We start from the raw sequence: 14,438 nt of genomic DNA, 5'->3' as shown, positions 1-14,438 counted from the left end.
TGCTATTCAACATGGTGATTTTTAAATGCTGTTATTTCTTTTTTATATACAGTTGTCATTCTTCTGTAAAGAAGAACATTCTTTTTCTTCTTTCTCTTTTTCATTTTATTTTTAGGTGGAAGAGCTATGTGGCCTACAGCTTAGTTGGTTCATACAATAGATGTTTGATTAGAAAAGTGAAGTACAAATGAAATTTTAAAAGATGGAATCAGCGTACATGGACAATGGTTGTCCACTCCTTAAAGGAATCTTATTGTAAATCTTTTTTTGCAAAGCTAGTAATCACCTGTTAATTTCTGTTATCCTTACAAACTGGAATTTTCATATATAGCACATTTGTTCAACAAATTACTGAATGCTTATTCTGTTGCAGACTCTGTGTTAAGCACTTAGATTGGAGTGGTAAGCAGAAGAAAAATGGCTGTCCTTCATATAAGACGCATCCTTCTAGATGAGGAGACAGACTTGCCCAGAACCCAGTGAGTGAAGGCAATTAGGAAGCTGTATCTGAAGAATCTTGATTTGGGAGGTGTTATACAGACTTTTCCTCACAAACCTGCTCAAATAAATGCTTTGAAATTCAGAACCTTCAACAGTCATTCTCCGTGGGTCCGATGTGAAGAATATATAGTATATTTGGCAGTTACCTGCTGTTGTCTTTCTGATGGAACCCTGAATTAAGATTGTAGACCTCTTCCCTCAATTGCAATTTTTTCTCAAGTTTTTTTCCTCTCTGGACATTTTCCCAGCATTGCTGAGGTCCACACCTGTGTAAGGCATGTCCTAGAGACATACTTCAGGGACTCCTAATACCCTGAACACTGACATGTCCAGTTAGATGTGTACGTGTCTTTATTTTTATGTTTTTAAAGATTTTATTTATTTGACAGAGAGAGACACAGCGAGAGAGGGAACACAAGCAGGGGGAGTGGGAGAGAGAGAAGCAGGCTCCTCGCTGAGCACGGAGCCCGATGCGGGGCTCGATCCCAGGACCCTGGGATCATGACCGGAGCCGAAGGCAGGCGCTTAACAACTGAGCCACCCAGGTGCCCCTGTGTGTACGTGTCTTTAAAGAAATAAGATGTCTGTTAGTAAAGTGCTGTGACCTCAGGTTCCAGAATATCAACGCAACATTCTTTAGAAGAGATGCTTCACTTTGGATGAATCTAAGTTCAGAATCCAGTCAGCCTGTTGTCAAAGGGAGAAGGAGAGTCCCAGCGACAGGAAAGCACCTCACTATGAATTGGTTTGGAAATTACTTCTCTAAATTTCCTGAGGATGTTTCCTTTCTCAACGTACACTCACCTCTGTTGCTTTCACTCATCTCCTCTGAAGATGAACAACATTTTATTTCTAGTATGAGGTAGAGTTGGTGATTTTTTTTTTTTCTATTAACTTTTTCTTTTTGGGTAGCATATCAAATCTCTCTCTCTGTCTCTGTCTCTCTGTCTAAAAATCAGTCTCCTCTTATGAGGAGCCAAGAGAAGAAAACTGGGCTTGGGAAGAAAGTAGTTGCTATCATTTTCTATGGGTACTTGGAAAGGGGCAACTGATCAGTTCCTTCGGGCCCTGCTTGGATAGCGAAAAGAAGGGCTGGCTTGGGTGAAAGGGTGTCTCTTTATTCTTAACTTTCAATGTTGAACCCTGACCAAGTGAAACTTGACTTCTGGTGGCTGCCAGTAATTTCTAGTCCTTTGAAATCAAAACTCCAGGGCTTTGGCTTCAGTTAAGTTTGAAGTAATCAAGGAAGCCTGGGTAGAAAGCAGAATGAACCCTTTTTAGTTCCAAGTTTCATCAGGGAAGAGGGTGATAGGAACCTCCTCCCTCAGGCTGAAGCACCAGGCAAGTGCGGACATGGGGTGGGGAATGCGCTTAGCAGCAGTGGCGAGAAGAGAACAGAGTGAGGTCAGAAAGGGGGGAGGGTATGCATCTCTTGCATCTCCCAGCATGGGGCCTCTTGCCTCGTGCTTCGAGTCAGCCTTCTCCCACCGGTTGAAGCCTCCCTCCGCTGCTTGTCTCTTAGGGTGACTAAACTTCTTGGTTCACCTGGGGATGTCCTGAGTTTAGCCCTGAAAGTTCTCCCTCCTGGGAAAACCGTTAGTCCTGGGAAAACTGGATGATGGGTCACCGGGATCGAAGTTTTAGGTATTTGGGCAGCACGTGTGACACCTGAGAAACTGCCCCACAGCTCCTGCCTCCGTTCTCTGTTTCTCAGGAAAGGGTACAGAAGGCCCTAGGCCAAGTGCAGGATCATGAAGTTAAAATAACAGTAGCCGCCACCCACTGCAAGCCTACTGTGTGCCCGGAGCGTGATCTTGTTTAATCCTCAAGGCCACTGCAGAGGGAGGATGTTTCCTATCCAGTTTTATGGGGGAGAGACCAGAGCTGAGGGCGGTGACGACTTGTGTTCCCAAGGTCAGACAAGTAGAAGGCAGCCGGGCCACATGTGAATTTTGGTGTGCCTGGGCCTAAAATCTGTCCTTTTTCCACTCAATGAAGAACTTACTGAATTTGATGGCAAATGGACAGCTGCTCTGGTGTAGCAAAGCTCTGCGACCGTCCGCCTCATCCACGGTTTCCAGACTCTTTCCTATTTTGTATGGTAGTAGAAGATTCCCCGGAGTATCCACTGAGCTAACAGCTGTGCAGGGAGCTACAGCAGGTGCTTTAGTCTGATACTCGAAGCAGCCCCTGATAAATTATTCAGGTTTTAAAGGAATTGCAAAGTGCCTGGCACATAGAAGGTGCTCAGTCAAGGGTAGCTGTGCTTGTTTTTTGTTTTTTTTTTTTAAGAAAAATTTTTAAAGATTTTATTTAATTGACAGAGACAGAGAGGGAACAGAAGCAGGGGGAGTGGGAGAGGGAGAAGCAGGCTTCCTGACAAGCAGCGAGCCCGATGCGGGGCTCCATCCCAGGACCCTGGGACCATGACCCGAGCTGAAGGCAGACGCTTAGCGACTGAGCCACCCAGGTGCCCCTGTTTTCAGTATGACACACAAACTATAATCCTGAGCTGAATTTTTTAGCCAATGCATGTCAATTGAAACATTTTAATAAAAAGTCACCAAAGATTCAGGGTATCAAGATAATCAGTAGAATACTTGCTGAGTTCAAAGTTAGGCAAACACAAAAAACTTTTTTTCCCCCACCAAGGAGAAGCTATTCTCTTTGCTGTTTGATTTGGAATAGAGGACAGCCTTCCTTGCCATCATAAAAGGCTGAGCTAGAAGCAGAAAATTCTATTCTAGGGCTGCAAGCTGTAAATGGTTCATTTCAGGGGAAAATCTAATCCAGGGGCTTAGCCCTAAGAAATTCTTCTGCTCAAATCAGAGATAATTGGAAGCTCTTAGTGTAAGGACGGAAACCCCAGATTGTGAGCATCACATTGAGCGGTAAATGCCCTAGTCTGTGTGGAGGGATGCAGGAAGCTTTGAGGCTCCTCTCTGCTTTTATTTCCTCTCTCCACACCTGAGAAGTGTACCTTTGCTGGAGAGGGAAACACAGTTAAGATCATATAACTGATGACTAGATTTGAGGAGGACTCAAAGATAACGGAAGAGATAATGGACATTCAGTTTGGTCCAGTTCACCAAATAACCACATGCCTGCCAGGTATCGGGTAGTGTGCTGGATTCTGGGGCTAAGAGGGGGGAGCAGCTTGTGCCCGCCGACCCCAAGGAGCTCACACGGGAGCAGAGGAAATAAGACAGGCATAAGATGGTTTCTTCAGCACCAGTTTGAAATCTTCAGAGCTGTCTTAGTCCACGCTGAGCTTCCATAACACAATACCATAGACCGGCTGGCCTCGTGAACCGGAATTTATTCACTCACTTTTCTGTAGGCTAGAAGTGAGTGCAAGGTCACGGTGCCCGCGTGATCGGGTTCTGGGGAGGGCTCTCCACCTGGTTTGTAGCCTTCTCGATGGGTGCTTACGTGGCCTTTTTACATGGCAATTTTATCAGCCCAGGCTCCCACTGCTATTCCTCACTTAACTGTAATCACCTAAAAGCGCTGTCTCCAGATACAGTCACACTGGGGGCTGGGGCTTCAACATATGACTTTGGGGGAACACAGTTCAGTTCATACCATGGGCCCGAACCCACATTGTAACAAACCTATTAAAGTGTATCCATACCACACATTATATCCATACTTTCCCTACTATACAATTAAGTGAAAGGATTTTTATAATTTTGCCTTTGAAATTATTTGGCTCTCCGCGGTTAGTTCATTTTACGATTGGCTCTTGTTTCTCAGCAATCATTCATACTTGGGATTTTTTTTGCAAATGAGATTTCTAAATTGTTTTTATTTTTAATTTATTTTTTTGGAAGATTTTATTTATTTATTTGACAGAGAGAGACACAGCGAGAGAAGGAACACATCAGGGGGAGTGGGAGCGGGAGAAGCAGGCTCCCCGCGGAGCAGGGAGCCCGATGCGGGACTCGATCCCGGGACCCCGGGATCGTGACCCGAGCCAAAGGCAGATGCTTAACAACTCAGCCTCCCAGGTGCCCCTCTAAATTGTTTTTAAATGTAATAAAATATTTGTGAATCTGTGAATTTGACAGTTAATGAGATTGGCATAATGCTAGATTTCTGTGTTGAGCATTAACTAATTTTGCCGTCTGTTTTGCAGTTTTTATATTTTGGAACCAGTACTTTACTCCAGGTCTCAAATACTGTTGCAGGCTCTTGAAAAGCTCATTAGCCTCTATTGTCTCTAAATGCCTAAGGGATGAAGGGGTTGGGCTTGTTTATAGCTCCACTTTGTACTTCTGGACACGTAGCTCCTGACCTTAACCTCTCTCGCAGCTCATGTCTCCTTGGCCATGAAGACCGGCTATGTTCCAGCCGTCCTCTTCCCCACCAGCCTCCCTCCTACTCTGTGTTCTTTGCCATCTCTCTCACGTTCACACCCCCACCCCCCCTGTGGGAGACTCAGAGGCTGTTGTGGCTATCAGTGGCCCTCATATCCACCTGTGTCAGGCTTCAGGCTGGCTGGTGTCAGGATGACTGCATAGGTATTGCGGGCAACCTTGTTAAGAATCTCGATTTCTGTACCTCTAGTCTGGAGACCAGCATTGTTGGCCTGGGTGAGGCTTGGGCATTTGTTTTGTTAACAAGCTAATGTGTTTATTAAAAGCACATCAGGTTTGTAAGGCGTGGACGTGGGCAGTGTTGGTAGAATGAGATGTGGATCTTAACAAGAACAATGCACCCCCACTGGATTTATCGCCCTGATTTAGAGGTTCTCAAAGGGCAGAAGTGCTGTTTCTAAGATGCCCCCAGGGTGTTGCCTTAAGGGTGCTCGGGAATGTCCCTCTCTGGCCTCCAGGCCATGTGTCACAGGTGCTGAGCCCTGGTGAGTAGTCCTGTAACAGCAGCTGTTACAGGAAGAAATTCTGCTGTCTCTTGTTTATTTTGTCTCATGTGTGAGGCAGGCTCTTTCTTTAATTCTTCACAACATACCAGAGACAGGTACAAACTGTTAATGAGGCTTGCCAAAAGGGAAGCACAAAGTAGAAAAATTACTACCAGGTACAGGCTCACACTCATTCTAGTGCGGTCCCTCGACCATCCTCTTGATCTGCCCCTTCCAGAGGCTAGGTATAGCTTACCCTTCACTGTGGGACTCGCCCCAAGTATCCCCATGGTAGGAGCTCAGGCAAAACCGGCTTTCGGCCCCCAGAAAGAGAAGGGAATTTTTCCACCTCACTTTTGAAGACTATCCCCTGGGCCCATATTTTCTACTTCAAAATGATAACGTGGAATATCTATTCCCTTCAGAGAAAATTAACCCAAAGTTGTATTTTGTGCCCCCAACCCCAGACAGTCGTATAGTACTTTGACATCAGGATATCTTCTGGGGCGCCTAGGTGGCTCAGTGGGTTAAGCATCCCACTCTTGCTTTCAGCTCAGGTCATGATCTCAGGGTTGTGAGATCCAGCCCTGTGTCAGGCTCCTCACTCAGTGGGGAGTCTGCTTGAGATTCTCTCTCTCCCTTTGCCCTTCCCCCACCAAAATAAATAAATAATCTTTAAACAAACAAAAAAAGACATCTTCTGAAGTCTTGGTTGTTCACTTAAATGATACGGCATGTTCAACTTCCACAGCCTAGTCCCGATTTCTATGCCCAAGTGTCTTCAGCGAAGGCTCAAAACCCTGGGGGTGCAGCCTCACTCAGGACAACTTGTTAAACACATTCTAGACACAGCAAACTAATTATATGTCCTTCATTCAACACAATAATCCTATGAGGTCATCTTTTTTAATCTTACATTCGAACAAACAGAAATAGAGACGTTAAGCAACAGCCAAGGTCAAGCTGCCAGGAAGTGACAAGCCGGCATTTGAACTGAGGCCTCTTGGTTCCAAATTTGTGGATTTAGCTATTACGAAACACTGAGAAACACTAAGGAAGTAGGCTGGACCTTAAAGGTGAATGACAGGGTCTGGAATATTCATGCCATTAATAGAGGGCAAAGTCAGGGAGAAGCGGGAAGGGGGGCAGGTGGTGAGGAGCTTGGGCTATAAATTAGGAGCCACTTGACATCACTGGGTCCCTTTCTCCTCTTTATCACTGTCTTGGCTTAATGGTTAATCGCCTTTGTTTTCAAGTTAATCACTGTTTTTGACTCTCTAGGAGCCATGGGCCAGCTCAGGCCGTGGTGAAGCAGCCTCTCCGGGGAACCCCTGGCAGGACCACCATCACAGCGATTGTCCAGACTGGGGGAGACTGGAGCACCGGCCTCTTCAGTGTCTGCAGAGACAGGAGAATCTGTACGTGTTCCCTCTTTATTCAAGTCCTCCTTGACAGTTTTCTTTCCCAAAGCATCCCTGGGTGCAGGAGCTACGTCAGGCACAAGGACAGAAATGTAATGGCTTTAGAATAACTGGACTAATCTCCTAGTGACTCACGTGCACTCCTTGGCAGGAAAAATCTTGCTTTTCAGGGATGGGGATGCATTTACAGAATAAGCGGTGACTTCATAGATGTTTTAAATGACAAAATCCACCGTTGGCAAAGGTGCATGAAATGGGCTCCCCCATCTGCTGCTGGTGGGAGGATACATTGGTATAACCTTCCTGCCGGATGGTTTAGCAATACGTATAAAAAGAACCTCAAGTGTTATATAGCTTTTGGCCCAGTAATTACATTTTTAGGCATTTAGTCTAAGGAAATAAATCACGTGCAAAGATTTAGCAACGTTAACTTCTGTAGCATTGGTTATAACGGCAACAATCTGGAATGACCTAAAATGTTTGATGGGGGTACGCATATAATGAGTTATTATACAGCCATGAAAAGTCACATTGTAGAATAACATTGAATGGGATGAAAGATGTTGTGGTACGTTTTTAAGTTAAAGAAGCAGACTGTAAAACTAAGCATGTTAGACACCATTTTTTGGTGGGGGGATATTTTTAAAATACCTGGACGGATACAAATACAAATGTTTATGACATGCCTCCAGATGGCAGGCTAATGAGTAATTTTTATTTTCTTTTTTGCTTATCTCTTTCTAGTATTTCTAGGAGGAATACGTAGTACTCTTATAAGAACAAGAATAATCACAAAAAGCCCCCTATGTTGACTGGAATATTTTCAGATGCTCTTTCAGCTCTAGAGTGGTACCAATAACACTCTTCTAGCTACATGATTTTCCCCTGGGAATGAAGTTCAAAGCATATCGATTCTATTTTTATCTTAGGACATTCTGACTTGTCTCTGGTACCACATCAGCATCCCCTTCCGGGTCCTGCCTTTGCAGATGCTAGGGAGCATCTCAGCCACAGAGTCTTTCTGGGGGATGCTGGGTGGCTGGGGGGAGGTCTCTGTTGGATAAGTGTTAATCACTAGCATTCAAAATCCAGCAGACCCTGGATCTACTATTTTTGAAGAATATGGCTTTCTCTGCCCTTTGCTGATTTTTTGAAAGATCTGGATTCATTCCTAAAGCCTCACAGGATTGATCAGAGACCCACCTGAGCTGTTACATGGTCCAAGTCCCTATTCAGCAGAGTCTTACAGAGGCTAAAGCTCTCCCGCCATGTTTTGGTGCTCTGGTCCTCTACGCTTGAGCCCTTCACCGTTTGCCTGGGCCCCACAGAGAAGAGACTGCCTCTATCCCTGTCCCTCTGCCCATCTGACGCTGAGCTCAGCAGGTTTCTTCCTGCCTCTGCTACCCGTGTGGACTTCTGATCAGATAATGATGGCAGCCATTCTCTGATTGTCTCAGCTTTCTTCCTCGTTCTCTTCCAGATACTCTGACTTCAGTTGTCCCCTGTTCTGAGGTACAGAGAAGGCAGAATAGCCATGTGGAGATGTGGAGACCTAGCGTGGAAATGGGAAGTGGACCATTTTCCTTTCCTAGCTTGTAGTTGGGGGCTAGGGGGTCATCAGTGCATTTTCAAGTAGGGCAAAGCCTAGAATATAGTGTGGTGGGGAGGAGAACATGTTTGTGTCAGATGAGACCTTGCCTTGAATCTTAGCTCTGCCTCTTACTGGCTATTTGATCTTGAACAAATTCTCTGGGTCTTCATGTTGCCCTCTCTAAAGTGAGTATAATAAAAGTGCTCACCTCAGGGGTTGCTGTTAACATTAAAACATAATGCCTAGAACCCATTCTTAACACTGGGTTGGAATTTAACTGGATCAGGTTGTTTTTTTTTTTTTTTTTTTTGGTTGCATGCTCTACTGGGTTGAATAGTCCTTTCAAAATTCATGTCCACCTCTAACTTCTGAATGTGACCTGATTTGGAAATAGGGTTTCTGCAGTGTAGTCAAGTTAAAAAAGAGGTTCTACTACATTAGGGTAGATCCTAATCCAATGGCTGGTGTTTCTCATAAGAAACAGGAAATTTGAACACAAACACTCAGAAGAGAAAGCCATGGGAAGACAGAGGCAGAGATTAGAATAATGCATCCATAAGCCAAAGAATGCAAGGATTGCCAGCATCCACCAAAAGCTTGGAGAGAGACATGGAATAGACTTTTCCTCAGAACTTCTGGAAGGAACGAACCCTTAAGTTCATACTCCTAGCCTCCAGAATTCTCCAGTGAGAAAATAATTTTTTTAAGTTTTTATTTAAATTTCAGTTAGCTAACATACAGTGGAATATTAGTTTCAGGCATACAATTTAGTGATTTAACACATCCATACAACACCTGGTGCTCATCACGACAAGTGTCCTCCTTAATCCCCATCACCTGTTTCACCCATCCCTTCACCCGCCTCCCCTCTGATAAGTGTCAGTTTGTGAGAGAATCATTTCTATTGCTTAAAGGTGCCCAGTTTGTGGTATTTGTTATGGCAGCTCTAGGAAACTAATACACAAACAAACATTGGATTTCATTTGAAGGCTTTAGGGTAACTCACAGAACCAAAAAATCAACTAAAAACTAAGCTCAGAAGGAACAAGCTGCATTATCAGGAGCTAGCTGACACTCTGATCAACTCCAAACGTTTTTATTTGTTTTTCCTTCAGAGAATTGATGGAGCAGCTGGAGTTCATTTTGCCAGGCTTAGGTCATTCCGGAGAACAGTCCTATCAGTATTGCCCTCAGTAGTGAAGGGATGATTTTCCCAAATTACTACTGGGGTGCTGTCATCCAGGGATGCCCAACAAGTGCACAACAATGCACTTAGTGAATCTGAGATATTAATATTATTGTGACTATACATTGTTATTATCCTCTAGCGTGTTGAGAGCAAAGAGTAGAGTCAGGAGGGATAGACTGGCTGCTGCAGTGTGATTTCTACTCCATCCCAAGAGCACCTAAAAAGTTGGCTAAAGAAACAACCATCCTCACCACCCCCCTGCCTTAAACGCTGCTTCACTACTTGGTTTTGTCCCTCACCCCCATTAATGTGCAGACCAACCGCACTCCGTCTTCTGAGGATTCCTGCTGGTCCGTTTGAGAGCCCATTCTGGGGACAAGGTGAGAAGGGAGGATGTGAGGAGAAATAGAACATTCTTGACATTTTGGCATGATCCGTGGAGAAGGGGCCATGGATATACAGTACAAGGTGATCTGGAATGTTCTGGGTCCCAGTTGTTATTCCCCGGATGGACCTCCATTTTATGACTGCTCACAGTGTCTCGAAGCCGTCTCACAAGAAAACTTCAAGGTGATATCGCCTTAAACGCTCATTCTCTGCGCTGTCATTCCCAGGACGCAGGTGGAATGTGAGTGCTATGGATCCTGGGCTTCTTTCCTTGTTTAAAAGGGCTACTTTATCCACAAAATTTCAATTCAAGCCAGCCAATGTGTAAATAGTTGTGACAAACTTAGGAACAAAAAAGAGCTGCTTTCCATGACTTTGTCCATGCCAGATTCCCATCCTGGGACAGCTTTCCATTACATGTTGAGAATTATTGCTACAATTTGTCATCCATTAAGCAAAGGATACGTTAGGAACAGCAGTGATTTCCATTTCTTTTTGACATTTTGCTTCCTGTTATTGCAATTACATTTTTTATTTATTTTTTATTTATTTTAAAGATTTTATTTGAGAGAGAGCGAGAGAGAGCGCGCGCGAGAGAGCACAAGCAGGGGGAGGGGCAGAGGGAGAAGCAGACTCCCTGCTGAGCAGGGAGCCCCATGCGGGACTCGGTCCTGGGACTCTGGGATCATGACCTGAGCTCAAGGCAGACGCTTAGCCGACTGAGCCACGCAGGTGTCCATAATTACATTTTTAAAACTGCCTCTCTCTTCCCACCTGGGCGCTTTTATCTGCATTCACAGTGCACTGGGGTGTTTCTGAGTCCTTTGGAGATGGGGTTGCTGAAAGCTCAGCTGTGAAGATAAAGCCATGGGGAAATGAGTGGCTGCTAAATGTTGTGGGTGAGAGGCGAGGTATCCCGGCTTTGGGAATGTTTGTGATGGTGCACCAGAGAAGGTTTATGTGGAAGGTTTAATCCACATTGGTTTGTAATTCAATATTTAGAGTTCCTACCCCTGTGTAGACAGGTGATGGGTGTTACAGACGTAATAGTGAATAAGACAGAGAAGTTTTCATAGAGGAGATAGACAATAAGCAAAATAATGGCAGTTGTGATAAGTGCCGTGAAAGAAAGAAATAGGGTATTATGGAAAGAAACTAGGAGAGTGGGGTCAGGGATGGCCTCTTCGAGGAACCAACTTAAAGCCGATACTGAAAGATGGGAGGAAACCAGCCACTCAGATCACCTCCCTATGGAGGGCACCGTAAGCACTGCGGGGGGTGAAGAGCTTTGTGTGACTAGTAATCACCAGATACCCAGGATGCATAGAATGAAGTGGGCCAGGATTTTCTTTGGTTTTCTGGAAGAAGAAAAAAGCATTGAAAAGGCCTCAGATTGGGATCTGTGTCCCTGAACTGTATCTTGGGTAAAGTGTACCTCTCTCAAAGCACACACCACTGCTGTCTTGCTCACCCCTGCTGTGCCCAGCAGAGTGCCTGGTCCATAGGAGGCACTGAAAAATGTTTGCTGAACAACCCATGAATGAATGAATTTTAACCTGTATTCTCACTGGATTCTTTCTTTCTTGCCCTTCATTGAAAGAATCATAAATTCTCTGAGTCGGAAGGGGTACTGGGGTCAGGTGATTTGGCCTCTCACCTGCTTGTCTAAGCCTCCCCTGCACTATGCCTGGCAAGAATAGCTTTGGCTTTCTGAGCATTTCTAGGAAGGAGGACTTTTCTCCTTGGGAGTCAGCTCAGTGCTTAAAAAAAAGGGGGGGGGGGCGCCTGGGTGGCTCAGTTGGTTAAGTGTCTGCCTTCTGCTCAGGTCATGATCCTGGGGTCTTGGATTGAGCCCCATGTCAGGCTCCCTGTTCAACAGGGAATCTGCTTTTCCCTCTCCCTCTGCTGCTCCCCCTGCTTGTGCGCACACTGTCAAATAAATAAAATCTTAAAAAAAAAGAGATTTTGAATAGTTTAGCATGCACCTGATGCAAAATTCAAAAGCACCTACCCCTTTGATAGATTTGTCATCTGTTCACCCAGTTCCCTGCAGAGGCAACTACTCTTACCTGAGCCGAAATACTGTCTGTAAGCTTGTAAAGATATAAAATAATTTTAAGTGAAGGTAGATTATTCTTTTTATTATAAAACTGTCGTGTAATCATCATAAAAAAGAAAACTACAGAGACAAAAGAAAACCAGTATCCTGTAATCCCAGCTGTTGGAGATAATCATTGTTAATATTTTGGTACCTCTCCTTCCAGATTTTTTGCTGTACGTGTATTTATATAATTTCCAGAAATAATAGAATTGTAAAAACACCCAATATTTTAAATTGCTGCATAGATTCTGTTGTATGAAGGTACCATAATTTATTTATCCAGAAATCCATTGGTGTACCTTAATGTGGTTTCCAGACCTTTTGATGTTCAAGCCAACACTCCGTGAATGTCTTTGTACAGATGGCATTTTGCATGTGTGTGAGTTTACCTGTTGGGCAATTGCTGAGGAATAAACCTGCTGGTCAAATAGTATGTACCATTTTAAATCTTGATAGATCCTGCCAACTGGATCTCCATTTGGAAGTTGTACTAACCTACACTCCCACCCACAATGTATGACTGTGCCCATTTCTTTCTTGAGCATCTCTTACTGTTCAGTGGTTCTGCCTTTTTGTAATAATTGATCTGAACTATGCGTCGCTGCACTTTCCACCTACCTTTCCTACTTCTGCTCTCTGGGGCTCCACACTCTGGTTCTGTGTAGGCTTTTTCTTTTTCTCTCGACTCGCCTGTGAGTGAGAAGGATGAATAATAAATCACATTCCATGCATGAGGGTGGAGCCCATCTCAGGGGACAGGCCCGGAACATTTAGGCAGTGGATGCTTATATAACCACCAGGCCTTTGGATGTAATGTAAGAGGAAGAGGCTGAATTTCTAGCTCAAATCCCTTTTGAGCCCAAGTCCCTTAAAACAAACAAGTAAATAAAATATGATAATATATATTTGCATATATGTATATACACAAATAACACATGAGTATGTTCACCTTGTAAAAAAATGAAACATTACAGAAAAGGAAATCATGTCTCCTCTTTTAATCAGTTTGAAGGGTTTCCTTCCAGATCTTTTTCTCTGTGTTTATATATGTAGCCTTTAGTAATATGTACTATTGTTTTGTAACTCTTTAAACAAAGCATAAATAGTATTATGCTGTATCATTATGCAATTTGATTATTTTTTTTAAAAGATTATTTATTTATTCATTTGAAAGAGAGACAACGAGAGAGGGAACACAAGCAGGGGGAGTGGGAGAGGGAGCTCGACGTGGGGCTAGATCCCAGGACCCCGGGATTATGACCTGAGCCGAAGGCAGATGCTTAACGACTGAGCCACCCAGGTGCCCCTCAATTTGATTATTTTTTTAGGATTTTTAAAAAAGATTTATTTATTTGAGGGTGCCTGGGTGGCTCAGTTGGTTAAGCAACTGCCTTCGGCTCAGGTCATGATCCTGGAGTCCCGGGATCGAGTCCCGCATCGGGCTCCCTGCTTGGCGGGGAGTCTGCTTCTCCCTCTGATCCTCCTCCCTCTCATGCTCTCTGTCTCTCATTCTCTCTGTCTCAAATAAATAAATAAAATCTTTAAAAAAAAAAAGATTTATTTATTTGAGAGAGAGAGCAGGAGTGGGAGGGGCAGAGGGACAGGGAAAGAGAATCTCCAGTGGACCCCTTGCTGAGCATGGAGCTTGATGTGGGGCTCGATCTCATGACCCTGAGATCACAACCTGAGCAGAAACGAAGAGTTGGCCTCCCAACTGACGGTGCCACCCAGGCGCCCCTTAAGATTTTATTTATTTATTTATTTATTTGAGAAAGAGAGACCACGAGTGGGAGAGGGGCAGAGGAAGAGAATCTCCAGCAGACTCCATGCTGCTGAGCGTGGAGCCTGATGGAGGGCTCGATCTCATGACCCTGAGTTCATGATCTGAGCCAAAATCAAGAGTCAGATGCTTAACCAACAGAGCCACTGAGGCGCCCCTGAAATTTGATTTTTTTTAACTCAAAATATGTCTTAGAGATTTAACTCTGTTGGTACTTAATCTTTCACTGCATTCTTAATTGTTCCATAGTATGATTTACACCATTGTGGCTTATTTACACTTTCATCTATTAGTGCACATTGAAGTTTTAAATTTCAAGCTACAAATAATGCTGCAGTGGATATCCCTGTACAGTCTCTTACTCTAGGGTAGATGCTCACAAAGTGGAATTACTAGATCCTAGTGTACTTAACATTTTTTTTTTTTTTAAGATTTTATTTTATTTTGCGAGACAGAGAATGAGAGAGAGAGCACATGAGAGGGGGGAGGGTCAGAGGGAGAAGCAGACTCCCTGCCGAGCAGGGAGCCCGATGCGGGACTCGATCCCGGGACTCCAAGATCATGACCTGAGCCGAAGGCAGTCGCTTAACCGACTGAGCCACCC

General features: G+C 44.3%; 1 protein-coding gene across 1 annotated transcript in view; it reads left to right on the top strand.

Annotated features, from left to right (window-relative positions):
* The first annotated feature begins 926 nt into the window (after positions 1-926).
* Positions 927-14,438, top strand: part of PLAC8L1 (PLAC8 like 1) — an 18,965-nt gene continuing 5,453 nt past the window's right edge. Inside the window, exons 1-2 of the mRNA XM_035014391.1 lie at positions 927-1,363; positions 6,647-6,783. Of these exons, the coding sequence (XP_034870282.1) occupies positions 1,161-1,363; positions 6,647-6,783 (340 nt within the window). The 5' untranslated portion in view covers positions 927-1,160. The remainder of the gene's footprint in view (positions 1,364-6,646; positions 6,784-14,438) is intronic.

Source organism: Mirounga leonina, unplaced genomic scaffold, assembly GCF_011800145.1.
Source record: "Mirounga leonina isolate KUSES-001 unplaced genomic scaffold, KU_Mleo_1.0 Mir_168, whole genome shotgun sequence".
In the NCBI taxonomy this organism is placed as follows: Eukaryota; Metazoa; Chordata; class Mammalia; order Carnivora; family Phocidae; genus Mirounga; species Mirounga leonina.
This window is presented reverse-complemented; position numbering and strand designations above follow the sequence as displayed.